We start from the raw sequence: 26,207 nt of genomic DNA, 5'->3' as shown, positions 1-26,207 counted from the left end.
GCCGCCTCGGCCCACGGGCTCCCCCTCTGTCCCCACCGGCCGACAGCTCCTGGAGCCAGCCACGCCACCCCTCGCAGCCCCCCCAAACCCAACTGCTGACAGCTCAACACCAGACACCGCAGCGCCCGGCGCGGACCCCTGGGACTTGTAGTCCGGCCGCGGTGGCGGCGCGGCGCGCAGGGCACGCCGGTACTCGTAGTGCGTGAGCGGGAAAACGCCGGGCCGGGCCGCGGCGGGGGGGACTACGTGTCCCAGCGTGCCCTGCGGCAGCCGCCCTGTCCCGCCCCTCCGTGCCTGGCCCGTGGCGGCGCCTGGCGCGGGAGAGGAGGCGCGGGGAGGTGAGCGGGGCTGGGGGGCGGCGGGGCGGGACCGGGAGCCGGGACGCGGGTGGTGATTCCACGCAGACAGCCACTGCCCTCAGGCAGCCGCGCGGTGCCGTTGCAGATGAGCAGGGCGCGGGCGGACGAGGAGGAGTACTGGCACAGCTCCAAGTTCCGGGCCTTCACCTTCGACGACGAGGATGACGAGCTCTCGCAGGTAGGGTCCGGTCCCGAGTCTGCAGGGGCACCGCAGCCCGGCCTGACTCCCCCGGGCAGGGCCCCGCACGGCCGTCTGAGCCCAGGCCTTGGCCCCGCGCTTCCTCCGCGCTCCGAGGGAGGGGTGGGCGCTCCCTCCTTCCTGTGTGGAGGCCACCGGGGGCTCCCGGCTCGCCCCCCCGCAGCACCCATTCCGGTGTCCCGTTAGGACCGTGTTGCCCCGCCTGTGCACCAATCTGCATCTCCTACTCGTTGAGCTGGCAGTGTCTATGTAGGTGTCAGTGGCCTTTGCATCCCCAATGGTGAGGAGGGACACCCACAGGCACAAAATATCTTCTCCAGAAGATGCGGTGCAAGCTGAAGAAGCTGTGCTCAGAGTTCTGAGGGAGATCGTTCAAGAGTAATAGGAAACAAAACACACTCTGCAACAGGGCTGTTTTTTATGCAAGCTCTTACATTTTGTCATAGCTAAAGGAATCCAAACGGGCAGTGAATAGCCTTCGGGATATCGTCGATGATGATGATGATGATGACCTTGAGAGAGTCAGCTGGAGCGGAGAACCTGTGGGAAGTAAGTGCAGAAGTACTGCAAGTTATCCTTAAGGCAGAGGGAGTTTAAAATTACCAGTTAAATAATGTCATTTTAGTTGAGATCAGGAGTACTACTTGCTATCAAATCCTGCATATCTATTCTAATTCTAGTCTCCTCAGGTCACATTGTGAGCCACTTGATTTACCTGTGTGGATCGACTGAAAAGAGAGTGAGCGGAAGCCCAAATTACATAAAAGTGTTCGGACAAGTGGAGGGAGTTCATTGTGTTTTTCCCAATATGTAGCCCATCTTAGAGCAGATATTTTGGAGATTATGGCTTGATATTCTTCATACTCACCTGGCCTGCAAGATTCTACATGATCATTTCCGTCATACTGCTGCCTGAAATAGCACCCCATAAAATTCTCTGTGCTTTTTCCACACAGCACAGAGAATTCCGAGGTTTTGTGTGTGTTTGTAGACTGACCCTTATGCTTGAAGTTTGAAAGGGAATTGTAAGCATTAAGCAAATGTGGTTTTAGTGATGATGGGAATGATCTCATGACCCAGACACAATGCTGTCTGCCACACTTTGGAGTTCTTGACCCACAGACCATGTGGCACTTGCTAGCTGGTGCCAAACAGTGAAAATTTACATTTGGATCACCCAGAGGACCTTCAACAGTCTGTTCTTCTTGTCCTGTGCTGTTGCTTCTCCTTCTGGTTCAGGCTGTTTCTTTTCTCATCCAAGGTCTCTACCTGTCAGCTTTTTCGCTCTATCACCCTGTCCTAAAATGTGCATGTTGTGCAGCTGCTTGAAAAGAAGAGAAAGCTGTGTCTGGAATAAGCAGGAGGGAGACATATGCATCGTTGCCAGCAACACATGCACATTGATAGCTGTTTTGTGTGCATGGGGAGGAAAACTATCTTAGTGTTCCAGTGTTCAGGTAGTTACGCTCTTAATGCTTCTGTAATTTGAGGTAAGCCAGGGGTTCTCTGTCTTGCTCTGTACCTTTAGAGCAAGGATAATGCTTTACCACATGCAACAACATGTAAATGTTTGTTAATCTGTGCTTTTTTTTAATATAAGCCATAAACAGCTGTACAATACTGCTGAAATCAACCATTTCTGGAGGACAATGCACAACTGTTTAACAAGCAGTATTACACAAGATTGGGATCCTGTGTGCTGCATCTACTTAGTGCTGAGGGTCAAAGGTATCGGGATGTGCTAGTACAGAACTGACCAGGACACACTTGATAACATCCTGCTGTGCCGTACGATCGTTCTTTACAGACTGGTTTTCTCTTTCTCTGTTATAAATGGCCTCTGTCTGCACATAGGTATCTCCTGGTCAATCAAAGAGACAGCCTCCAGCAGCAACAGCTCGCTGGAGGGCCGAGACTCCAGCCTACAGAAGGGCTCTTCGTCTTATGCTGCTTTACCAAAACAAGTTTCTTCCTACTCCCTAAGCAGCCTATTCAAAGGTAAGGTTCATCTCGTACAATATGGACAAATGGCTTTTCCCACAAGAGTGTCAAGAGGCAATTGTGTTATCTTACAAAAATCATTTTATCCTAAGTGTATTGATTGCAAAGCAGGGAAGCTGAGATCTCTGCTTAGTGTGAGAGTGTATCACTGGTCAGAAATTGGAGATGGTCTCATGCAGAAGATCGCATGCTCTTGTGGTACGGGAGGGGACTTTGGAGATTATGGCGTCTTAAAAGCCAGATTCCATAGAACAGCAAGGTAGAGCACAGCACTGTACAGCAATCTGTTTGGTGGAAAAGAGGTTACAAAGGGACTGGCTCGACACATGTGCCCCTCATTTGGAGTTCTTGACCCACAGACCATGTGGCACTTGCTAGCTGGTGCCAAACAGTGAAAATTTACATTTGGATCACCCAGAGGACCTTCAACAGTCTGTTCTTGTCTTGGCTCGACACATGTGCCCCTCATTTGATCTTCAGTACAATAGACAGGTTGATTATTCTTTATTTGGAGCTCAGCTGGCAGTTGTTAATGCTATAGTTGGTTCAACAAACACATGGCAGCAGCAATGGTAGCATAGCTGGTTAGAGGGAGAACAGCACAGCAGGCCATGGAGAGACCTACACAGCTTGTAAGAGTTCAGCTCTGTTGTCTCACAGCCAGACAACTAACCAGCTTTAATTTGTCTCTCTCTCTCTCTCGGGTGTTTTTTCTACTCTCAACTTTGATACACAGTGATAACGAAAGACATCCAAATTGCAGCCCTGGTGAACGAAGCTGTCCATGTTGCCATGGCCTAGTGCTGTGTGCTTGAGACTCTGGTCTGCAGGTAGATGAGTGAATTCAGGCTTTCTCACCTCCCCTGGCCTCAGAAACAGGAGGGCAGATAGGACCAGGACGTGATGTGGTTTGTGATGCCACAGACAACTTCAAAGGCTTAGACTGCAAGCGAGCCCCAGCTCTGCCAGGGTAGTGTGAATCGCTATACAGAGTGGCTCATTCCACAGTAGCATAGCTGCAGCGTACTAGCTTGCAATCTAGGTTTGTGTTCCCCCTGCAAGAAATGTTGCTGGTGAAGAGACTGTCTCTCATTAATGTTTGTTTTGATTTCAGGACGAAACAAACTTCCAAGTTTCCAGTCCCTTTCAGATGGTAAGTTTTTGAATCCCCACCTAATTTTAGGAGAGATGCAGATTTACTTAAACCAAAGCGTTTCCAAAAAGAAAGGGAAATGTCATCTTCCTTATGTGGCAGAAAGGGGAACTGAAACCTGGGTTGTCTGAAAGTTATTCAGCAAAGAAAAGAACAAATTAGCATGATGGCTTGGCCTGATCTGCTTATGTACAACTGATGACTGTTGGGTTTAGAGCAACTTTTTATTGCCATTTGTTGCCTGAGTTTGGGTCTTCTACCCCAAAAACCAAGAAAAGGGTGTTTTTGGAAGTGGATGTGAATCAGGATTTTGATGTGCTACTCAGCTTTGCCTTTCACTTTCAGCCCTCTCTGACACAGGAGTCAAAAATTACGCCCCAGAGCTGCGCAGACCGAAAGCTGAGTACAAGGTGAGCAGCCTGTTTTTGTAGAGTGCTGACATCAGAGTACCGCCAGGAGAAGTTCCTGATTTGTTGGTTACTTGGGAAGTGATTAATTGCTATTTCAGACAGCAGAGGGCAATGCAGGCAATAGGACGGGGAGCTGCAAAATGCAGCCTCACAGTAATTCAGGTGTTTTCTGCTTTTGCTTGGAACTAGGGACCTTTGCTGGGGGTCTTGGTTACTTCTTCTAATGAATGGCTGAGCAGTCTTTATTAAAAGGATTTCTGAATAGTGCTTTGCCTGTAAGCTGCTTTCATGCTGGGTCAGATGAATTGGCATCGTGTGCTTTTTAATTTTTTTTAAATCTAAAGGCTTTTAAAAATCTTGTTCATGAGTCACTGGGACAGCACAGAGGGAGCTGCACAGAGGTGGAATTCCAGTTGGCAGGAATGTTCTTCTTGCAGATAGCCAGTGTTAGGTGTTGCAGAATATAGTGGATTTTGGAACCTGGTGGATTCCTCCCGCTATTACAGATTTGAGGTTGTGGTCCATGTCTCCCTGTCCCTCCAGTAACAGGATGGAACACATATTCCGAACAGATACAGACATGCACAGCACTAACACAGCTGCCCACACAGCCTGATACAAACAGAAACCAACAGACACGTAAGCAAACAACACTTGAGCGTGATCCTGAGCCTCCTTTCTGTCTGACCAGGATTGAATTCCACTAGTGGAGCATACACACATTCTATGGGTCTCTCCAGTAGCAGTTTGTTTTGTAGCTGAATCCCAGACCCCTTTCTTTTCCAGTTGCTGGCACCTGGACCCTTGAGCCCCTGGGCTTCATGCTCCCATTCTGGTTCCTGGTATTCAGGCCGTTTATTCCACTCACTGGCTGGTTGAGTTTGTGTTCACTAGTGTTCATACAAACACATACACTTGGAATAGAGAGCCCACCCACACAGAAGGTGGTTAAATATAGAATTTAATGGGAATATAAGACTGCAGTGATCTATTTCAGGGCTTAGTCAGACAGGCACAGGAACTAGGTGCTTGTTTAAACTTGGCTGGCACCCTATGGCCCCTTTTCCCTCTTATTTTCCAATGCTTGTTCCTGACCAATTTATTTTGATCCCTCCCTTTCACAGTATCACAGTATGTTTGGGATTGGAAGGGACCTCAAAAGATCATCTAGTCCAATCCCCCTGCTGGAGCAGGAACGCCTAGGTGAGGTCGCACAGGAATGTGTCCAGGTGGGCTTTGAATGTCTCCAGGGAAGGAGACTCCACAACCTCCCTGGGTAGCCTGTTCCAGTGCTCTGTTACCCTCACTGAGAAGAAGTTCTTTCTCAAATTTAAGTGGAACCTCTTGTGTTCCAGCTTGATCCCATTGCCCCTTGTCCTATCGTTGTTTGCCACTGAGAAGAGCCTGACTCCATCCTCGTGGCACTCACCCTTTATATATTTATAAACATTAATAAGGTCACCCCTCAGTCTCCTCTTCTCCAAACTAAAGAGCCCCACCTCCCTCAGCCTTTCTTCATAAGGGAGATGCTCCACTCCCTTAATCATCTTTGTTGCCCTACGCTGGACCCTCTCCAGCAGTTCCCTGTCCTTCTTGAACTGAGGGGCCCAGAACTGGACACAATATTCCAGATGGGGTCTCACCAGGGCGGAGTAGAGGGGAAGGAGGACCTCTCTCTCGATCTACTGTCCACCCGCCTTGTAATACACCCAAGGATGCCATTGGCCTTCCTGGCCACAAGGGCACAGTGCTGGCTCATGGTCATCCTGTTGTCCACCAGGACCCCCAGGTCCCTTTCCCCTACACTGCTCTCTAATAGGTCATTCCCCAACCTATACTGGAACTTGGGATTGTTCCTGCCCAGATGCAGGACTCTACACTTTCCCTTGTTAAATTCCATCAGGTTATCCCCCGCCCAACTCTCCAGCCTGTCCAGGTCCCGCTGGATGGCAGCACAGCCTTCTGGCGTGTCAGCCACTCCTCCCAGCTTAGTGTCATCAGCAAACTTGCTGATGGTACACTCAATTCCCTCGTCTAAATCATTAATGAATATATTGAATAATATTGGCCCCAGTACTGACCCCTGAGGCACTCCACTAGATACTGGCCTCCAACTGGACTCCGCACCATTCCCTGCTTTTTGTCTTTCCCATAAACTTCTCTAACAAACCTCACACACTTACAAAATCCTCTTAGGACATCTTTCCCCTGCGTCTCATACTAAGTCCTGTACCTCTGTAGGGTTGCATGGTGTTTGGAGAAAGTTTTTTTTTGTTTACTCATCTTGGAGGGTTTTACACAACAGATAATGACCTAATCTGTCTCATTTGATGGTGACACTGAGTGGCCAAGTCAGTGTGCTCAGATTGCACTGATTAGGTTACTGAGTTTTCTCCACCTGTCCTTGGCCATCTGATCCTCACCAGGTTGTCGAGTTTATGTTGATTAGCCATTAGTCACCTAACCTAACAGGCAGCACTTCCTGAAAGTACAGCAGGAGAAATAAGCGTGCCCTGTTGTGTTGTGCCTGCAGGGGCGGGGGAGCAGGAAGGAGAAGGGTGGTACAGTCCTTTAAGAACAGGTAGGAGTATTGTTAAGTGGGGTGGAACAATGAAGGGATAGTTAGTGGCACCTCTGACAGTGACAGGCTGAGGAGCTACCTCTGGCCAGAGGTGCTGCAGAGAACCCTGGTGCTCAGGACATTTGACACTCAGCTAGACATTGACTTGAGAGACTTATGTACAGTTGTCCCCTAGTAGGACTGGGTCAGCCCTTTTTTTACTGAGACTTGGGCTTTCAGTAAGCTTTCAATGAATTTAAAATTCAATAACCTCACAGCTTGTTCTGGTTACTCACTTTTTCTGGCTCTTTTGAGGCAGAAGACTGAATTACAGGCACTGGCTTGAGTGCCTCACAAAGACTCAGATGCCTTCTTGGAGTCTGAGTTCAGGAGTGGTTCAGGCCACCACCACATCTTATCCAATGCTTCCAGAATGTGGTGTCTGCAGGGAAAGAACTCTGGTTGTTGCAGCAGTGGTAGCATATTACTTCAGATGGTCTAGCTACAGGGTTCAGTGCTCTTGTCACATTGTACTAGTCCTGTGCAACTCTCCAGGCACTTGCATGAGGCTGTTGTCCCTGTGGTTTCCACACTGCTGTGGAAGGCTCACCAGCAGAAGTCTGTCCAAATTGTAACTAGAAATTGACTCCTCCCTCAGTTTTGGGTTTCTCAGTTTTGCATGTATTCTGTTTGTCCTTGTGAAAGCAACATCGGAGCTTCAATTTGTGTCGTGGTTTAACCTGAGCTGGCAATATAACCATGATAGCTGCTCACTCACCCTCCTCTCCACCCCCCAAACAGGGGAGAGAATCAAAAGGGGAGAAACTTAGACTGAGATAAACACAGTTCAATAAGAAAAAATACTAATACACTACTAGTAAATATGTGTATATATAATAGAAATAGAATAGAATATAAAAGATACTCGATGCAATTTGTCATGAACTCCATCCACACTGAGCAGCCAGTCCCAGGAAGCAGCACCTGGTGCCAACAGCCGATCCCAGAGAGAGAATAGAGTGAAAAGCCAGAAGGGCCCAGAGGCCTCTGCAAATGGGAGGATGGTGAAAGGCCAAACTAAAGAAAGTCCCAAAGAGAAGTCCCTCAAACTGTTCTGGCTCCAATAAAGAGAGCAAAGAAAAGAGAACATGAGAGAGAGATCAGAAGATCCCAAGTTTCCTTAAATATGAAGCATGACACTAATGGGATGGAATACTCTTATTGATCAGTCTGGATGTCAGTCAAGCTCTGCCCCATCCATGCCCTCCTTCCTTGATGCCTCACACCCGTGGGCAAAGGGCTTAGAATGCCCTTGGCTCTCAGACCAGAGCAATTAAAAAACATTAACTCTTTTTCAGGCTTTTATCTCTTGTTCTTGAACTAAGTCCAAATAATGACCGTGCTAGCTATGAAAAAGAAAGGTTTCTAACTGCATGAAGAAAATTAACTCATTTGCAGTCAAAACAGCACAATTTGCAAGGAGGACAATCTGTTGAAGTACACTTATAAAGGGTATGACGAGGGACCTTACTGAGGCAATAGAAAGACTGCATTAACATCTAAGCCTCCAGCTTCTGTCCCCACCATCATGCAGGGTCTGAGGGCCCAGCATCTGCACGTGAACACTGTAGGGACACATCCTACTAACAACCTCTTGTAGCAGCTGAATGGTAAGTCTGAGAAGCCACATGTGGGCCATCAATCTGATCCAGTACAAGTAGAAAGCAGCTTAGGAATTGCTGGCGTGATGCAGTCTCTTGCAGCTCGAGAGCTCTTTATTTTTCCTGTGGCAGGATTACAGCCGTGACTGGAGCCCCAGAGATACAGTCAGGCGGATGCAAAGGGGCAAGGTAAGGACTTTCCCACCTGCTTGCAAGAGATGGAGGGTGGGTGGTCCTAAGTTGCTGCACACTTGCCAGTACTCCTGGCTGTTCTGGGAGCAGGGAGGGGATCTGTGCTGTCTGCAGCATGTAGTGGGGAGGGTGCTTTGCCTGTCTGCTGCCTTGCCAGGTGGCAGAGTGCTGGGATCACACCAGCTCAGGAGTAACAGGAGACCTTCACGGTTTTGTAGCATTTTTTTACCTGAGTCATCCCCTCAGCTAGACTCTGACAAGGAGGTATCTGTACCACTGTGTCCCTCTCTACCCTTTCTGCTCCCTTGGGCTCGGTTTACGGAAAAAATCTGGGGGTGTGGGGCTTTACTTCCTTTCTTAGTTGGTGGCAAATGAAGAGAGGAAGAAGCAACCTTGGTTACACTGGAGCTGGATTCTTAGTCTCAGCTGCATCCATTTGCAGTGAGCACACAGGGAGCTTGTGGTTTCATGCTGCATGTGTCTCCTCAAAGGCTGAGGTGAACTAAAGGCTGAGAGAGGCCACAGTTATAGAGTAAGAAGAAAGGAGAAAGAGTCTTACAACTTCTGTGGAAAGGGCCCTACAAAGCTCCTTCCTATTCTCAAGGCTGGTGGTTTGTGGCCTGTGAGGAAGTTTTGCCTTGTTATAAGGGTGTTGGTGCTGAATGTGCAATGTCTGCTGTTCTAGCCTGGACACTCATGAGTGCTAACTTGGCAGCTCCTGTGGGCAGATTTGCTGGGATCATGGAGCACATGGTTTCAGCTAAATGAGAAGTTCTCTGCTAGTTGGGAGAGCAGTTACTCGTGTTGCGGAGTGGCTTATGGGGGAATGATAGGTAGTACTTCTGATATGCCCTACACCTACTTATACCTCCTCTATCTCCAGGTCTGCTCTCTAGAGAGGTTTCGCTCCCTGCAAGACAAGCTGGTGCTCTTGGATGAAGCTGTGGCAGGGAATGATGGGAATGTCATTACAGCTGTGAGTCCTGCTGGGGCAATATAGGGCTAGGACTTCCATGGTGACACCACAGAGGGAGCTTGTGTGAATGCAGTCAGTTGGCCACCTGATTTTGCAAGATGGGGTGTTATTCTTTCCTTAAAATCAAGAAGTTACTGAAAAGTGTTAAAGCTTAAGACTGAGAAGTTCCATATTCTTGCTGGCTTTCTGATGCTTCACAGAATTCATGCCAGGTTAATAACAAGGAACCTGATCCTTCAGCCTTATAGACCTTTGCAGCAACTTCTTGAAGGCTGAAGTTAATCTGTTCATTGCAGCACAAAAGATTTGAGAGACCTCTTCAGTTTATTTGGCTTCTAAAGCATCAGGCATCAAATGGGACCCTCAGAGCTTCCCTCATCCACGTCCTTTATGCCCTTGGATCTCTCACGGAAAGGATTTTCTTTGTAAATCTTGGTCTCACTTTTCTAAGCTCCAGAGCAGGAGCTTAGGCAGGCATCCAGGCAGCTGTGTCCCTGGCTTACTGCTTGTCCCATGTCCAGTGGGTAGCAGAATTCAGTTCAGAGCTGTGTCTTCAGAGGCCCTTTGCAAAAGCTTCCACAGGCCTTGACCAGTTTGCTGTCTGTCTTCATTCTGGTGAAGGCTGGTCTGGTCAGCTCAGAACTGTCTCTCTGTGCTCACAGGTCCTGATATTCCTGAAACGGACACTAAGGAGGGGTAAGTGTGACTGGGGCCAGGGTTTCTATAGTGTGTCAGGTAAGGGCAGAGGGGATAGTTCTTTCACTGGGTGCAAGTCACAAAGAGAACATCTGGGGTATTGCTGCTTTACTGAGCAAGTGTAACATGGGAGGGGAAATGGTGATGCCTGTAAAGGCCCCAGAGAGGAGCTTTAAGCAGTGGTAGTGATGGGGTGAACGAAAATGAATCTATAGGGGTAGCACACTGCTGTGAATTCAGGTGGCAGCCTAGTGAATGGGCTCTTATTCTGAGCTCTTTCCTCTAAGACTGTCCTTTGAGACGGGATAAGGTGGTTGAATCCTGCCAATGGCTTGCAACTCCATACACCATGTTTAGCCCACTCTAGCTTGGTACTGCTAACTTACTTTACCCACCTGTATGTATCTCTTTTCCTGCAGAGATTTTGTTTCGGGAGCTGGAGGTGCGGCAGGTGGCCTTGTGTCATCTGATCCATTTCCTCAAAGAGTCGGGTGAGCAGAAGATGCTTCTAGATCTGCTGAGGTGAGGCTCTTGCCCAGCTTTGTGGTGGGGCTAAGCACACTTATAGGAACCTGCCTCCAAGTAAATGCTTGCTCGTTCCCTTTTGCAGGTTCCTAGACCGGACTGAGGAAGTTGCTGTGAGTATTCCCAGGAGCAGAAGCTCCCTTTCCTCAGTGAAGAGGGAGTACAGTGGGTAGGGGGAGGCTGGCTGCAGGGTGTCTCATAGTCAGGCAAGAGGTTTGCATCCCCATTTTGCCCTCTGGAGTACTGTGTCTCCCAAATCTGTGGGAACAGATTGTGCTTCTTTTCCCCTCCCTCCAGCTGTCCCAGTACCGAGAGCATTTGAACATCCAGGATGTAGAAAAAAGGAGAGAATTTCTGAAAGGCTGCATTGGGTAAGAAAAAATGCAAGAGGGTGGGAGGGATGTGGATGCTTCACAGAAGGTGGTAGTGAAGAAAATCAGATCTCTGTCCCAGTGCCACAGCTTATGTATTTTGAGAGCTGATGTTGGTTTTGCCTCAGTGGGAGTGGGGTGTTGTGGACACAATGTAGACCGAAGAGGAAGAATTTGTAGTGATCACTAGTCCAGCAGCTTTTGATGCTTACTTGGAGACAAAGTTGCTTCAGAGACCTTCTGATCATTGACCCTTCAGGTTGTGAAGGGTGAAAGCTTGGGTACCTAAACACTTAAAGAAATTGGTAGCACCAGCTTTAGTTTGTTCTGTGAGAGATGCCACATAATTTTTCCTTCTCTGGAGCCTGTCTAGAAGAGAGCCAGTTTGAGAGGGCAATGAGGCAGGAGCCACTCAGGCTGAGGAGAATGGGAAGTGTTCTCTACATCTCTGCCTGTGGGGAGCATGTTTGGTAGAGAAGAGCAGCCTTTTAAGTGTACTGTGTTAAGAGCTGCTGACAGTGTCTCCTTCCTCTGTGTCTGGCTAGGCTGCCATTTTCAGCTGAGGATACCTCCCACATCCAAGACCATTATACCCTGTTGGAGCGACAGATCATCATTGAGGTATGAAATCTTCCTTGCTGGTCAGGAGGTGACTGGGACTAGCTGTGAGATCTCTGTCCCTAATTTATACAACTTTGGATCTAACCAGCCTACCCTGGCTACTGTAGTTTAACTGCTAACTAAGCTGCTGTGCCAGACACATGTGAAATACCAGACCTAAGACTTCATGGCATGTTGAAGCTGTGTGTGAGCCTTGCTATCACAACACTCTCCCCAGGTCTTTACCCCGCAGCTGGGTTGGGCAGTTGCCCTGGCTCATGTTCAGCCTTTCTGTCTTCCTGTTTCCACAGGCCAATGATCGGCGCTTGGAGGCAGCTGGGCAGTCAGAGATATTTCAGAAATATCCTCGCAAAGCTTCAATTCTCAACATGCCACTAGTGACCACCCTCTTCTATTCCTGTTTCTACCACTACACAGAGGCTGAGGTGAGGATGATGTGGGAGAAGAGAAGGGTTACATCCCATCTGTGTAGCCCTCAATATGTGGGGTGTTTAAACTGGGACACGTTAAGGAAAGAAGGGGATGGAGGTCACATTGCATCCTGCTGACAGATCTGGAGGAACCCAGTTCCCCTTGTCCATCTGGGACCAGTTTGGAGTTTTATGCTCTAAGATGGGACATTCAACCTGGGACAGCCTGTCAGGGACCTGCCTCCTAGAAACAGCTGTCTTTGACTTCTGGATCCAAGGAGTCAGAATTGGCCCTTATTCCCATGAGGCCAACAGTATGTGATACAGGTCTTGGAAGTGCTGGTGGTGCACTAGGTACAGATATAGGGGAAACCAAACTGGAGAGCTAATGGCGTGGGATAGTTGCTTTCTTCTGCCAGCCATTTCCTCTTGTGGCACTGACATGAGCAAAAAACAGTAGAAACTTAGAGAGATTCTACCCTGTGTGAGACAAATGCCTTACAACAGGTGTCTGAACCTCTCCCGTGGCCTTCCTTGCTGAGTTTACACTGACTTGTCTGCTCTCTGTAGGGAACATTCAGCAGCCCGGCTAACCTGAAGAAAACATTTAAGGTACGTGAATCTCCTGCTGTTGTGGCAGCACTAGCTGAAAATGCAGGCAGACAAATTGTATTTAGTGAGGGGGCTGGGCAGGAGGAGTTTGAGGGGCTCAGCACTGAGATATGGAGGGGGGCATGGCATTCTCCTTGAGCAGGGCCGTTCTAGAGGCTTAGAAAGGCAAGTGGGGAGCCATGTGGAGGCTTTCACTGAGTGTACCCTGGCTGCAGCAGCACTTGGAAATCTCTGCTTCCTGCTCTCTACAGTGCTGGCCCTGGCCTCAGGCAGCACCTCACCTCCTTACCTGGCTGTTGGTGTGGGTCCTGACGGGGCTGGGGGCAGATGCCATTCCTGTCCAACCCACCCAGGCCTTCTGAGCTGTGCTAGTGCTCTGACTGCAGCTTTCTGCCTTGCAGATTCCTGATAAGCAGTATGTGCTGACTGCCCTGGCTGCCCGTGCCAAGCTGCGAGCCTGGGACGATGTGGATGCCCTCTTCACCACCAAGGTGAGCTGTGGAACGTCTTGCTGGGGACTCAGTTCCAAGTTCTGATATCTACTACTGATAGCTGGCTTGTTCTGGAGTTACCAGACAGACTTGTTTTATTTCAGCAGGGCCCAGCACCTCTGCTGCAGGGTGTTGTGGTATGTTCCTCTTCCTGCCTAAGTCCTCTGCTGGGCCTGGCTTGGCTGCAGCAGCAAGGTCAGAGAAGGGGGCTGCCCTCGTGCTTTGTCACCAAAGGGTTTGCTGCCAACCTATGCCCAGCCACTGCCTGAAAGGCTCTGCCAGTGGTGCATGTGGTGGCTGGTGATGTACCTTGCCAGCACCAAGGGAAAACATTTTCTTGTGGATGGAGGGATTGCCCTTTAGGATTAACGTAGGGTTTGGCTCTCATTTCAGAACTGGCTGGGCTACACCAAGAAGAAGGCACCTATTGGCTTCCATCGGGTGGTGGAGATCTTGCAGAGGAACAGTGCTCCTGTGCAGGTGTGCAAGGAATTGCTGCTTATGTCCCCCTGCTCTTTTTTGGGATTTGAGGTGTGAATGATTCCCCAAGGGAGCTGCTTCCTAGCTGGGAGTGGGAGAACGGCTTGTCAAGCTGCTGGAGGGCACAGCCCTCAGCTGAGTGACCTGTGCATTTGCAGGATGGGTGGGTGGTAGTGAGGGCTGAGTCCTGGGTCTGACTGCAAGAGGGGACAGCAAACCTAGAGCAGTGTGGCAGCTTTCTCCCCGCAGTGCATTGCCACCTTTTCTTGCTACATTAGCTGTTCTTATGCTTAATCTGGCTGGCAATGGCTAACCCGATCTATAGGAATGAGGTAGCCTATGATTCTGAGCTTTGTGAACAAAATTTTACTGCCTCTGGGGTCCTGAGCTGTCTTGTCCTCATTACTTATTGCAGTGGGAAGGAAGGGGTCAAGTCTGTGCAACCAGCTATCTTGAAAGGCTTTGTGACTGGGGTGATGTAACGAGGCAGGATGTACCTGCAGAACAGAGCTGAGATGCTCTCCCTTCCCTCACAGGTGCTGCAGGAGTATGTGCGCCTGGTGGAGGATGTGGAGACACGGTTGAACCTCGCCACCAAATACAAGTGCCATGATGTTGTCATTGAGGTAGGTCCCTGCTGCATGTGTGAAGACATGGAACAAGAGCCTGCTTTTTCTCCCTGTCTTTCCTGCTCTGCCATGTGCCGCTATTGTCATGTGTCTGTGCAGTTTGTTTACTGCTGTGGCCTGGGAGCAGTGATACAGTTCCCAGTGGAAGCAAGTGAGCCAGGAGAGTGGCTTCTACCATTTGTGCTGCGGAATTGTGTTGTGGTGGGAACTTGAGGGGCAATTGAAGAGTTACCCTGCTCATCTACAGGGCACCATCTGACTATGGAAGTGTCCTCTTCACTCAGCTGGGTACTGGTTTTGCTGTTTATCTAGACGTATAGGGATCTGAAGGATCGCATCCAGCTGACAGCGTATAAATGCAAGGTAGAGCGAGGCTCTGCAGATGAAGAGAAGATAAACAGCATTCTCAACAACATGGTAAGAAACGCCTACTTTTTCTTCCAGAGACTCTCATCAGAAATGGCCATATATCAGGTGTAAGGGCATGGCTGTCCTACATGCTTTTTATCCCTGATGGGAAGCTATTCTTATGTTTGGGGTTGCATTCAGTGTAGGAATGAAGGGTGAAACTGATGGAAGTAGCACCTCTGGACATAGTTGTCCTTCTCAGGGATTGGGAGTCATTAACTTGGCCCCTGAGGAATCTGTGTTCAGCACTGACGCTAGCCATGTCTCGTTCTCTCTTTTAGCAAATCCGATGGAAGAACTGAGCACCTGGGAAGCAGCCTGCTTGGCCTTTGCCTTGCCAGTGAAAGAGGAAACTGCAAAACCCAGTCCAGTGCCGGCAGAGCAACTTACTACTCATTGCATGATCAATGTTCACCAGTGACAGTGAGTGCCCGTGGCTTGTGGGACAGCGGTATTCAGGCTGCTTGAAAGCAGCTGCTCCAATGTAGCCATGGTACTGATCCACTAGGGTTGATTCTTTTGGAATCTAGTTTCCTTTGACTTGGCTTTGAGCCAGGCATCACTTTTGTTTACGGAGGGACATTGCTGGGCACAAGAAGGTTACATTTGCCCTGGGTGGTGCCTGGGCCTATTCTCATGAGAGGAACAGGTCCATCACGCTCATGGGTCTCCCCACCAGACAGTGCTGACCAGTCCCTGTAACACTCAAGCTGGGTTGGGCATCACCCAGTCAAGGCTCCGGCTGGAGGGAAGCCCACTAGAGTGTGTTCTCCCTGTATCAAAGGGTGCGTTGGGGGAAAGGACCAGCTGCACCACAGAGCTCATTTTTTTTGGTTGGTATGTTCTGGCTCACCCTGGGAAAAGAGGTGGTGTATGAACTCCTGCAGAGAGCCAGGACAGCAGCTTCTGCCAGTATCCTTGTGCGGGCACTCTGCAGCTCTGGGAAGATCCATTTATGAGGGAAGAACAGGCACCCAGTGTGGAGCTGGTCAGAGCCCTGCTGGGTTGGGTGGAGAGCAAGGAGGGACCCTTCTCAGTTGGAACAAACCTGCTGGCCCCAGCAGCAATTTTGTCTTGAGAGTGTTATGCCAGGAAGGATTGAATTGCACTTCCTCAGAAACACAAGTCCTCAAGCAACTGCTGGCTTCATCTTTCCAGACCTCACTTCAATTCCTTAAATAAAGCCGTCTCTTTCTCCTTGGGCTGTTTATTTCCTTCCCTCACTGAGCACTTTGTCACTTTGTGCGCTAATCCTGTGCAATTTATCACACCTCCCTCAAAGTGAGTATGCAGGGTGTTTTCTCATGTCCTGAAAAGCACAGTGTGTGTCACCATGGAGTGGCTTTGCTTGCAGTAGTACATTACTTCACACCTTCAATGCCATCAGCACAGATAAATTAATTGTAATGTTGTAGGAGAGTTTGCTGCCGCAGGGGTGGTCACGCAAAGGTGAAGGTTACCTGTGGTGAGAGAGCAGTCTGAGGGCAGGTTTGGGTTCCGGCCTCCCTGCTGCACTGTGCACTCAGGGCTTTTTCTGTTGGTGTGGGTTTTTTCTTGTTTGTTTGTTTGGAGTTTTTGTTTGTTGTTTTTCCTCACAGAATCTTTTATGTTGAAAGGGACCTCTTGGTCATCTAGTCCAATCCTGTTCAAGCAGGGTCACCTGGAACAGGCAGACCAGGGCTGTGTCTGTTTGGATTTTCAGTATCTCCACAGCTGGAGATGACTCAGCTTCTCTGGGCAAGCCGTTCCTGAATTTGACCACCTTCACAATAAAACGGTGTTTTATTGTTTTCAGATAGACTCTAGTGTTTCAGTTTGTGCCCACTGACTCTTGTTGTCAGTGAGTACTGCTGAAAAGAGTCTGGGTCCCTTTTCTTCATTTGCACTCATTGGATACTTAATTGATAAGTCCGCCCTGAGCGTTTTACAGGTTGGAGATGCTCCAGTATCCATATTTCCATCAGGTGCCCTAAGAGTCTGAGTGAGTGCTCCCCAGCCTGGGCCTGGAAGTGGGACTGCACTTATGTGGACTTTTAACTGCACTTTTTTTCATAGCACTTCAGGCAGAACTCACTAAATAATGTTTTTCTGCCAAAAATATTAAAGGTATGGAAACTCCACCTTTTTATTGGGAAGCAGAGAATGCTGTCTTAAAAAATAAATTTATTTTGTTGGAAATACACCATCCACCACACTTTAATTTAGTTGTTTGCTTTTATTTACCAGTCCCATCTGAGTGTAGGGGAGACATTAACCATGTTATTTGGATGCTGGCTAGTTTAAAGCCTGTTTTAGTTTAGTCCCCCTCATTTTTGTGGCTCTTCCAAACACTCCTTGTCATTTGCCAAGAGCCTGGTTGGTGACTGATACTCCAGGTGGTTAAATATTCACCCAACAAAGAAAACATCTCCCCAAATGAGTAGCAGTGCTGAAATGAAGATGTCCCTCTCCTTATTTCATGGCTGCAGGGTCAGTCATAGCAGCTGAGCTTCTTGCAGGGCTCCGAACACCCAGCCAGTAAAGGAGATCAGCCTGCAGCATTACAGCAACCGTTCGCTTGCAAACTGTCAGCTACCCCGTAAACTCATACAAAACACGACAAGTAGGGAGGATGGTCCTCCAGGGAGATGCTTGGGACAATAAAATCCTCTTTCTGATCATCTCAGGGCAGAGAGGAAGCAAGGATTATTAAATGGCTTTTTATAGGTCTTGAAACCTAGCCAGGTCCCAAGGCTCGGTTGTTTCTGCTAAAGGCTTTAAAACAGCCTCATGAACTGGGGCCAGACAGCTGGAGTGCGCTGCATGTTTGATTCTGGCAGAGAGGCTGCCTGCTGTGTGGAGCTCTGCTGCTGCCCTTTGCTGTGCAGGAACCGTGATGGGCAGCAACCAAAGTCCCTCTGTGCCACCTTGGGCAGGCAGCCAGCAGTCTCAGCCTGGGAGCAGTGGTTTGTGTTCCACTTGCATGTGGCAGAGCACAGGTAACCACACTGCCAGTGCCCAGAGGTGCTGGTTCTGTGGGCATTTGAGTCCCTTTCTCCTGGCCATCGCAGCAGACGTGCAGAAGCAGGGGCTCACATGCTTTTCTGACAATGCTCAGCTGGTGGCCTGTGTGGACATTGTATTCCTCTGCTGCTTCCTGTCACATGTGCCATCTGTCTGCCTGCCATCACTAAACCCTGTGTTGTACACATCCTCGTCACCGCCATTCCTCTCCTCAGGTAAAGTGGACCACATCACTTCAGAGCCTGGTCGTGCTACTGTTTAGGACCTCACAGGGCAAGCATAGAGCACGTGCTCTGGCCGAACCAGAGCCATGCAGGAGGACAGCTCTTATTGCCCCTCACAATCTTATTATGAAATGTCATTGCAAACCTTGTCACAGTTGGTCACTTCCCCAACTCCCCAACTGCTGGAGTCACAGGTACAGTTTAGAGTTTCAGCTTCCTGTTTGTCTAGAGGAAGTGGTAGACTTCGTGGCTATAAACCTGAAAACATGATCAAAAGGAGTCAAGGGAGCTCCAGACAAAACACAATGCTGGTATTAAAACCCCACTCCGGCCAGGGCCTCAGATTATCACTGCAAGATAACCTGTCATGAGATAGCACAGGAAACCAGGTGCAAAGAAGCAGCCTCCAGTCTCCATGGTCAAAAAAGCAAACCCAGTGCATCAGGTTTCACCTTAAGCGGTTGCCATAACTCTTCCGAGGGCTCTGAGTGGAGGGGTATGACCTGTACCCCCTGCTTTTCACCCCTGGGGGTGCCCAGCCCCTGTGGTCAGGCCTGTCCTGGCCATCTGCTGAGATGACCAGTGAGGGGCCAAATATGACACTGCTGTTCGTGCTATGGGTGAGGCTGTTTACTGGCAAAAGGTTCACAGATCCTGCAAAGGATAACTGCTTCCTCCTTACCAGATGAACCTAGTTTTCCCCCCATCAGCTAAATCTGTGTGATGCTGGCTGTTGATTGATGGGCTGAGGGAGGACAGACAAGTAGTGGGGATCCAGCTGAGGAGAGGAGAAGAGGAAGGAGAGACCTTGCTTGAGGGAATGTGCCTGCAGTGGGGAGGGACCCGGACCTCGACATGTTCCTGCACCACTGCATTTGTGGTATGACCTATGTGCATTGGGGGAGAAAAGTGCAAGTGATGACTTTCATGCTGCACCTTTTTTCTTCGTTCTTTTTATTCTTTAAAAAGACCACTACATGGCAAAATTAAGAACCCTGCTGCAGCCATCTCTCCACTGGAAGTGTTAACACCCATGGATCATTTTAGCACAAGTCAATGGCGGTCAATCAAACAGGAAGAACCTTTCTAGCTGTTTAAAATGGCTGTTGGAAATAAGTCATTTTAAGAACCGTTAATGGGATGAATCCCAGCAACCGTTGACTGAGCCATGGATGGTGCGGTGGGGCATTCCCTGCGGCTTCTTCCGAGTTTCCTTCACCCAGGGCCTTAAGACTCCACGGTCCCAACCGTGCTGCGCAGCCACCTGCTCCGGCGCCGCGCAGCCCGGGAGCCTCCGTTCCCAGCCCCAGTGCTGCCCACGCCAGCTGCCCCGCTCTCGGGCTGCACAACTCCTCTGCCACCGTGCCACCGTGAGGCCGCAGTGCCAGAGCCCCAGCCAGAAGCCTGTCGGTGAGTGGGGGGCAAAGGGGACGGTCCCAGGGTGCTGCGAGCCCCTGCTGCTGTGCAGGCAACCTGCCCTGCGCTGCCCGAGGTAAAAGTTCTTTTTTCACTTAAAGTTGGCGGCGCTTCTTCTGAGAAGTCGTGCACTATGGTTTCCCTGGCTGTATGACTCAAGGCTGCGTCTGGGCTGGCCGTAATTTTGTTAGTTAGGAGGGCAGTGTGGGGAAAAAAACCCTCCGAGAGAAATCCTGCCCCTCCACAGCTAAAGCTGCAGTGGAAGTAAGGTGCACGGAAAGGTGTAGTCATGCATGAGAAGTGGATGGGCAAAATGAGGCGCTATCCTGTTTCCCCCAAAATAAGACAGGGTCTTATATTAATTTAATTTTTGCTCCAAAAGATGCTTAACTTTTTATGTGTATAGTTGCTTGGACACTATTTAAATTGACTTTTAAAATGAACTGTAACTAGGGCTTATTTTTGGAGTAGGGCTTCTATTTTGAGCATCCTCAAAAATCCTGAAAAATCATGCTAGGGTTTATTTTCAGGGTGGGTCTTATTTTCGGCAAAACAGGCTATGTGTCTCCTTCACCAGTTTTTCTGCTTAGAGCCCAAGGGTTGCCCTTTCTTTCAAGAGCTCTGCTGTCCGTGGACGTGCCACCTGTTTCTAGAGCTACCATATCACTGCATGAAACAATAGTAGCTCTGAGGTTAAATCAGTGAGCAGGAGCTGAGATACACTTTCTGAGCAAGAACATGGCCCAAAATATTTTTATTTTCCCTCAGGCTCAACTTCTGTTTCCATGGCTGTGCTGTTCCTATTGCTGGCTGCTACCCCCTCTCCATCGCAATTTCATTACACATTTCTGTGTGCGCTTGTAATTCTCATGTTGCTGAACACTCTTAAAGCAGCTACAGTGCTCGTCAGGCAGTGATGGCAACATGGTTCTATGACTTTACATGCAGCCTGTAAAAGAGTGCTGTTTACTCACTGAGAATGACCTACAGAAAATACAAGCTATACTAGACTTGTTACTATTAACTTCAGTATCCCTCACCTAAAATTATTCTAGATCAGAGGTTTCAAATAAACCAGCTCTGACTGATTGCCTGTGCAATTCTTCACAGGAGTGTGAGATAAGAATATCTCTTCACATCTGTATGCACACTGGTAATTAACATTTGATTTTGTTTGTCCTGCAGGGAAAATAAGAGTCAATGCTGAATGGCTGGTGGCCTTTTTCTACACAGCCATGAACAGCAGCCTGTGGCAGGGTCTGCCTCACGAGAAGGCACTGGAATTACTCTGTTTTCCTGAATGCTGCCCCATCTGTGCAGAGCAGAAAACTTCCTGCTCACAGTTTATGTGCAAGAATTTTGTCAGCAAAGGTTTTGCCTCTTCAGTGACTCAAGAGGAGTAAGTAAAGGGTTAAATGATGAGGTACTGCTTGTCCAGGCTTCCTCTTTGCACTGAAACTTGCCTCATCCCACAACTGAAGCATGGGCTGTCTTGCTGTCTTGGAAGATGCTGAACTGCGTGTTGCCCTTAAGACCACACACCTGCCAGAGAAGGTTGCCTTACGTGATGCATTAGCAATAAAAGACCTGGACCATTATCCCTGCATTATTTTGTTCCTGGTTCCTTTTTGGCTAATTATCAGGGTTGTCTGAAGCCACTGATCAGGACTGGGGCACTGGGTGAAGAAAAAGAAATTCCTATGGGAATATCCAGAGAGGACAGTTCTTATAGGTAATGAACTTACGGCAGATCATGGACTAGACTATTGAGGATGTTAAGTCAGGGGAATAGTGCTTGAGGGAAAGGACTCCTGCTTGTGCAGGGTTGTTCTAGAGCTATTAGGCTCAGTTTTGCTTCGCATGGCAGAGTAATGTCTGAAACACTTTAGATTCAAATCTCTGAGTCTGATTGTTTCTCAGAGACCCAAGAAAGAGACTCATAGTCAGACACTGAAGAAAACCATTATTTGTTAAATTATTAACAAGCTGCTTTGGACTGTTATTGCCCATAAATGTTTCTACTTGTTTTCTCTTCCCAGAACCTTCCCCTGGTTTGACCTGACAGCTGCACAGATGAGAGAGTTTCCCTTTAGCCAGCTGCTAGAAAAAAGTGAGTTTGTCCAGTGCCATCTTGCTCTACCACATCAAGCATCCTCTGGAGACTGGCTTATAAAGCAATGTGTGCTCGTCAGCACCAAGACATCTCTTACTTCAGCTGTAGTGGAGCCTGGTGTGACAATAGACGATGAGTCTCTATTCTCCACAGCTGCTTCTGTCATTTTCTCAGAAACTCCAGAGGAAACTGCTGACTATGATTCTAAATCCACATAAACTATAACGAAGCCCAAGGCAGAATGCTTTGCTGAGGTCTCATCCCAACTCCACCATGGGACTGAGTGGTGCAAAAAACAGCACTGTTCACTCCCAGACTCTTTAAAATATTCCAGCCAATAACCCTATGTACACACTTGCTTCTACAAGTTTCACTCTCTAGATGGGCTCAGCAAGCTTGTTTCTTCCTGACTGCTAGAGTCTTGCTTTATTTTATTCTGACTTTGGTTATTACATAGTCATCTTGGCCTACGAACTGCTTCAGTTTCACTGGGTTTCTATTGCAGTCTCAATAGAAACTGAATTACAAACCCAAATCACAGTTATTTCATAGTCACTACAGCTTTGGCATGAAGAACTAAACAGGATTGGAGGATTGGGCCCAGGGGTTTTTTGTTTGTGTGTTTTGTTTTGTTTGTTTGTTTGTTTTTACATGGAGGATCTTGAGGATGCTGTTGATGGCAGACAAAATACTAATGACTTAGTCGCGAGCACTCTTTTTGTTGAGCCAGGCTTTAATCAGCACTTATTCATACTTCCTTGCTGGCGATGATGCACCCCACCACCACCACACCACAGACTACACGATACTTCTTTCAAGGAAAAAGGAGGTAACTGGATATTCTGTCTGAATCCACCCAGGACAAAGCAATTTTTTATCCCTTAAATACTCTAGTTTGGCTTACAGTATTTTCTTGTACTTCCTGCTGTCATCTATCATGTGTTTCAGTACTGTTTATTACGATAAGCCACGGTCTGGGTTTGTCTCGCAGGAAATAATTTCTGTGGTGAGGCCAGGGATTAGTTGTGCATGTTGTAAATAGGCCCCTCGCTTAATTATGGTTGCTGACAGCAGCTGGCACCACACCTGTATACCAGTTATTGTATAGCCATTTATCTTATGTCTGGGCTTTACAGTGAGCCCAGTCAGCAGACACCAAAGCCTGGGAAGAATCTATTCACTTGGGCTACAGGGAAGTTGTTATCAATCATTGGTAATTAAAATATGTCTAAAAAATGTCTATGATTGTTTTTTGTCTTTTTAACCAACTGTGAAGCAGAAGTGAAAGACAGACAGTGGTACAGTCTGATTTATAGCTTCTGCTTCACTTAGTTCCTGGAAGCAAATGAAGCATTGCAGAAAAGAGCTGATGTGGGGATGTGTTTCTGCTTCACTTAGTTCACAATGTGGGGATGTTTGCTGTCATCAAATAGCTAAAGCTGCAATGGTCTCTTCTCTAATCAGGAGAAGGTGGAACTGTGCCTCCTTGGACAAACTTCAAGGAAGTAAGGGTATATTCTGCTGTCCCTGCTGGGCTTCTTACAAAGGTGAAAGTGCTATGTGAGTCTCTAATCCTGCCTCTGGGTGCCCTGTGATATAGGGAGAGTGTCTGCTTCTACCTCACTCTGGGCTTGTTGCAAAGGAGGAACTGTACTATAGGGCTGGAGTCCTGCTTCTTGGACAAACTCTGAGAATGTGAGAGCATCTGCTTTCTTTCCTGATGGGGATTTTCGCTCCAGGAAGAGACCCATGTTGTCTCTGTATGGGAGGGCAATGGATCTGTTGAAGAGAGGCTCCTCAATTCCCAGCAACTCTCGTATGTGTCGTGAAATCTCCTGAAATAGAAGACAAAATACCAGAAATTCTTATTTCACAGGGCAGTAGCTAATACCATTCACTCTGTGTCAGAGCAGTAGGAAAAAGAACTGAATTTTGGAACAGTTTCACACTTGAAGTTGCAACCTGAGAGGAACCTGAAGCCATGAACCCCGTGTGATGTTGTAAAAGCAGAGCAGACTGCTCATTCTCCAGATTTACTGTGCGGGATGGCATCACATCTGGTCTCTTAGTGGCACAAATAACTCTGCTTTCATCTTTGTATTTGCAGAACAAACAAGTTACGGGTGAATGATCCGGTGTCTATTCTGCCTAATGCAAAAACATTGTTGTTTCCTAAGGTATATTGTCAATCACAGAATCTACACACAGAAGATGCAAAAAACTAATTAGACCAGTAAGCCATATTTCTCATTAAGAAAATGATGGGTGACTGGCTGTCTGAGCCAGCTGGACTTGGAACTGTCAGTGAACAGAGCCTTGCCATTGTTTTTAAAGTCACTTCTGAGAATGTAACCTTTTGATTTGACTGAAGCTTCAAAATACAGTTCAGGAGGTTTTACTGATCTCTCACAGAATTTGCTCAAAACCTTCTCCCAACTTTAGCTTGACTCTCAAGAGCAGTACCCTGCTTTGTGTGATACCAAAAGAATACCAGACTAGTATCTTCAGTGGCTTTGATATTTAAAATACCAGTTCAGAGGAATTAAAACCAGCAGTAACTTCACTTGTCCATACTACCTATCTTCCACATAATTCACCGTGTAGTTCTCTGCAAAACTGCCACTTCCCCTAAATTGCAAAAAGTTTCTCACTGAGCTGATGCTATCACATTTATTTCTATAGTAACTATCTCGGTTTCAACTGTTTGCTGACTTTTGTTGATATTTCATGTTGGGAAGCTAATGTACTCAGGATCATGGCCTTAGTTTTGCACCTGCTCTAGTACACACTTCCTGAAAGAACCAAAGGGCCTCATCCTGCCCAGAGCTCTGCATGCCTGGATTCTATCAGAGTAAAGGTCTCTAAACCACAAATAACTGGCAGAATAGGGCATGATCTCCAAGAATAACTAGTTTCCACTGAAGTCTGTGAGGTGTCCCAAATTCACTTGCAAGCTTTGGGGAACATTACAGTCTTATTTTCAAACTGGCTGCAGCATGCTGGCTATCGCTTATCTTAGCCCTGAGGAATTTCAGTTTCTACAGAAGGAAGAATGGGTTACAGGTGATATGTCTAACCCATGGCTTAGTGTTTCTCAGCAGTTAGACTACCACCATACATAACCCCTATATCCCAATGTGAGACTGAGGCTCATACAGTGTTGTAATTTGATGCTTTCTCCTCCAACCAACAGGTGAAGTCATGGCACTTGTCAGTGTTTTTGGTGGCATATTTTGTTTCAAGCAAACAGTTGAGATTGTGCAGCCAGACAGAACTGTAGTGAAATTGCTTTTTGGCACTCTGGAATAAAACAAACAGTGTCCATACCCTAGCCATTGGAGCATAAAGATTTTTCTTGTTTTCCTGGTTATCTGAACTTCTACTTTGTGTCCTCTAGGGAAGGCAACTTTAAATCATGACATGAAACAAATTATTTGGCTCTGTAAATGCAGCCCCATGTTCCTCTGTGGTTTCCATTAGAAAGGGGAAGTCAGCTTCCTTACTTTCTGAAGCTTTGGAAGGCTACACTTCAGTCTAGTTAGCTTAACTGTCAGTGTTAAAGAAAAGATGTAGGTTTGAAAGGAAAATGACCAATTAAATGTTTATAAAATGAGGAAGAGACAGAGATGCTGTTTGTGTTCAGCAAAGCATGAAACAAGGAAGTAATAAGGAGTTGCCATGCTGCTGCTTGAGATTGGTGGCTCAACTGCTGCAGGTTAAACCTGACTAGATTTTTAGAAGTTCTACAAATCAGTAAGGGGAAAATGACTGTAAAGAAAATTACTGAAAATCAATTCTGAGGGATATCTAAGAAAGGTGCATGCATCTAAGTAAGCAATTTCATGAGGCAAGAGGCGCACCATAGTCTTAAAGAAAGGCGAAGCACTTCTGATGTACTCATGGTGTCCCCGAGAGGAGGCCCACAATCTCCAGCTGGGTAAGGATTTATACCTGAAAACACTCAAGAAATGTGTTCGGCTAAACAAATCTGGTTGCCGAGGTTCAGGCTCCCTCTTAGAACAAGCAATCCGCCTGGCGGATGGGCTTCGGCCCAGCTTGCTTGCAAGCAGCCAGGGTCAGAGCTGGGCTCTGACAGGCTGAGGAGGGGGTCAGGGACCCGCAGCCGCCCGCACCTGCATGTGGCCGAAGTCTGTGACGCCCATGGCGTGCAGGTTGGAGCAGTTGGCATGGATGAGGCGGCGGCCAGTGATGCCGTTGGCCCTGAAGCATTCCTGGGCAGGGAAGAGGCAGGAAAAGTGGGTAGGTTGCGGGTCGCCCTCGGCCGCTACCGCCCCGCCCGCCCTTCACGCACACACGGAGTTCACGGCCACCGGTTCGGGCGGCGCTGAGGGCGGGGGCGGGCAGTCCCGCACCTCGTACTGCGGGAAGCCGAGCTGCACCACCCACTCGGCCACCTCCTCGGCGCTCCAGGCCAGGAAGGGCTGGGCGGACCGCGGATCCCCCGCGCCCTCGTGCTCGACCTCCGGCGTCTCGGCCGCTCCCGGCCCCGGGGGCTCCGGGTCCGGCTCCATCGGAGCCGTCCCCGGGCGGCCACGGTAACGCGTCCTTTCGGGGCCCCGTTCTCATGGCAACCTCCACTTCCGGGAGGTGTACCCCGTTTTCCTTTCCGCCACCCCTTCGATGCTGTCAGCCTGCGAAACAGCCTGCGATCTGCGCATGGTGGCTCTGCAGAACTA

At 48.3% G+C, this 26,207-nt stretch overlaps 3 protein-coding genes across 7 annotated transcripts; 2 read left to right on the top strand and 1 right to left on the bottom strand.

Moving 5' to 3' along the window:
* Window positions 1-216: 216 nt before the first annotated feature.
* On the top strand, window positions 217-15,951 carry VIPAS39 (VPS33B interacting protein, apical-basolateral polarity regulator, spe-39 homolog). Of its 5 annotated transcripts, none has more exons than XM_065838617.2 (20): window positions 217-338; window positions 445-537; window positions 1,005-1,107; window positions 2,413-2,556; window positions 3,674-3,712; window positions 4,058-4,122; window positions 8,476-8,532; window positions 9,419-9,511; window positions 10,174-10,207; window positions 10,627-10,729; window positions 10,818-10,845; window positions 11,030-11,103; window positions 11,649-11,724; window positions 12,015-12,149; window positions 12,705-12,746; window positions 13,148-13,237; window positions 13,631-13,717; window positions 14,254-14,343; window positions 14,659-14,763; window positions 15,036-15,951. In XM_065838617.2, the coding sequence occupies exons 2-20, from the start codon at window positions 445-447 to the stop codon at window positions 15,054-15,056; spliced, it is 1,479 nt and encodes a 492-aa protein (XP_065694689.1). In that variant the 5' UTR covers window positions 217-338; the 3' UTR covers window positions 15,057-15,951. The 5 variants fall into 5 exon arrangements, with proteins under 5 accessions (XP_065694689.1, XP_071665579.1, XP_071665581.1 ...); XM_065838616.2 differs by having other exon boundaries at window positions 292-338; window positions 422-537; XM_071809478.1 differs by lacking the exon at window positions 9,419-9,511.
* Window positions 15,952-16,075: 124 nt separating this feature from the next.
* Window positions 16,076-22,017, top strand: NOXRED1 (NADP dependent oxidoreductase domain containing 1). Its single transcript, XM_071809481.1, is given in 7 exon segments — window positions 16,076-17,912; window positions 17,915-17,968; window positions 19,317-19,415; window positions 19,418-19,473; window position 19,747; window positions 20,583-20,796; window positions 21,437-22,017. Coding segments are annotated over 7 exon segments (999 nt in total). The 5' UTR covers window positions 16,076-17,629; the 3' UTR covers window positions 21,729-22,017.
* A 231-nt stretch (window positions 22,018-22,248) lies between these two features.
* Window positions 22,249-26,090, bottom strand: SAMD15 (sterile alpha motif domain containing 15). Its single transcript, XM_065839686.2, has 3 exons — window positions 25,884-26,090; window positions 25,644-25,742; window positions 22,249-23,345 (listed from the first exon to the last, which is right to left on the bottom strand). Exons 1-3 carry the CDS (start codon window positions 26,040-26,042, stop codon window positions 23,079-23,081), a joined length of 525 nt encoding a protein of 174 aa, XP_065695758.1. The 5' UTR covers window positions 26,043-26,090; the 3' UTR covers window positions 22,249-23,078.
* Window positions 26,091-26,207: the final 117 nt, after the last annotated feature.

This window comes from Patagioenas fasciata, chromosome 5 (assembly GCF_037038585.1).
Source record: "Patagioenas fasciata isolate bPatFas1 chromosome 5, bPatFas1.hap1, whole genome shotgun sequence".
NCBI classification, from domain to species: domain Eukaryota; kingdom Metazoa; phylum Chordata; class Aves; order Columbiformes; family Columbidae; genus Patagioenas; species Patagioenas fasciata.
The sequence above is the reverse complement of the archived record's forward strand: the minus strand, read 5'-3'. Positions and strand labels throughout refer to the sequence as shown.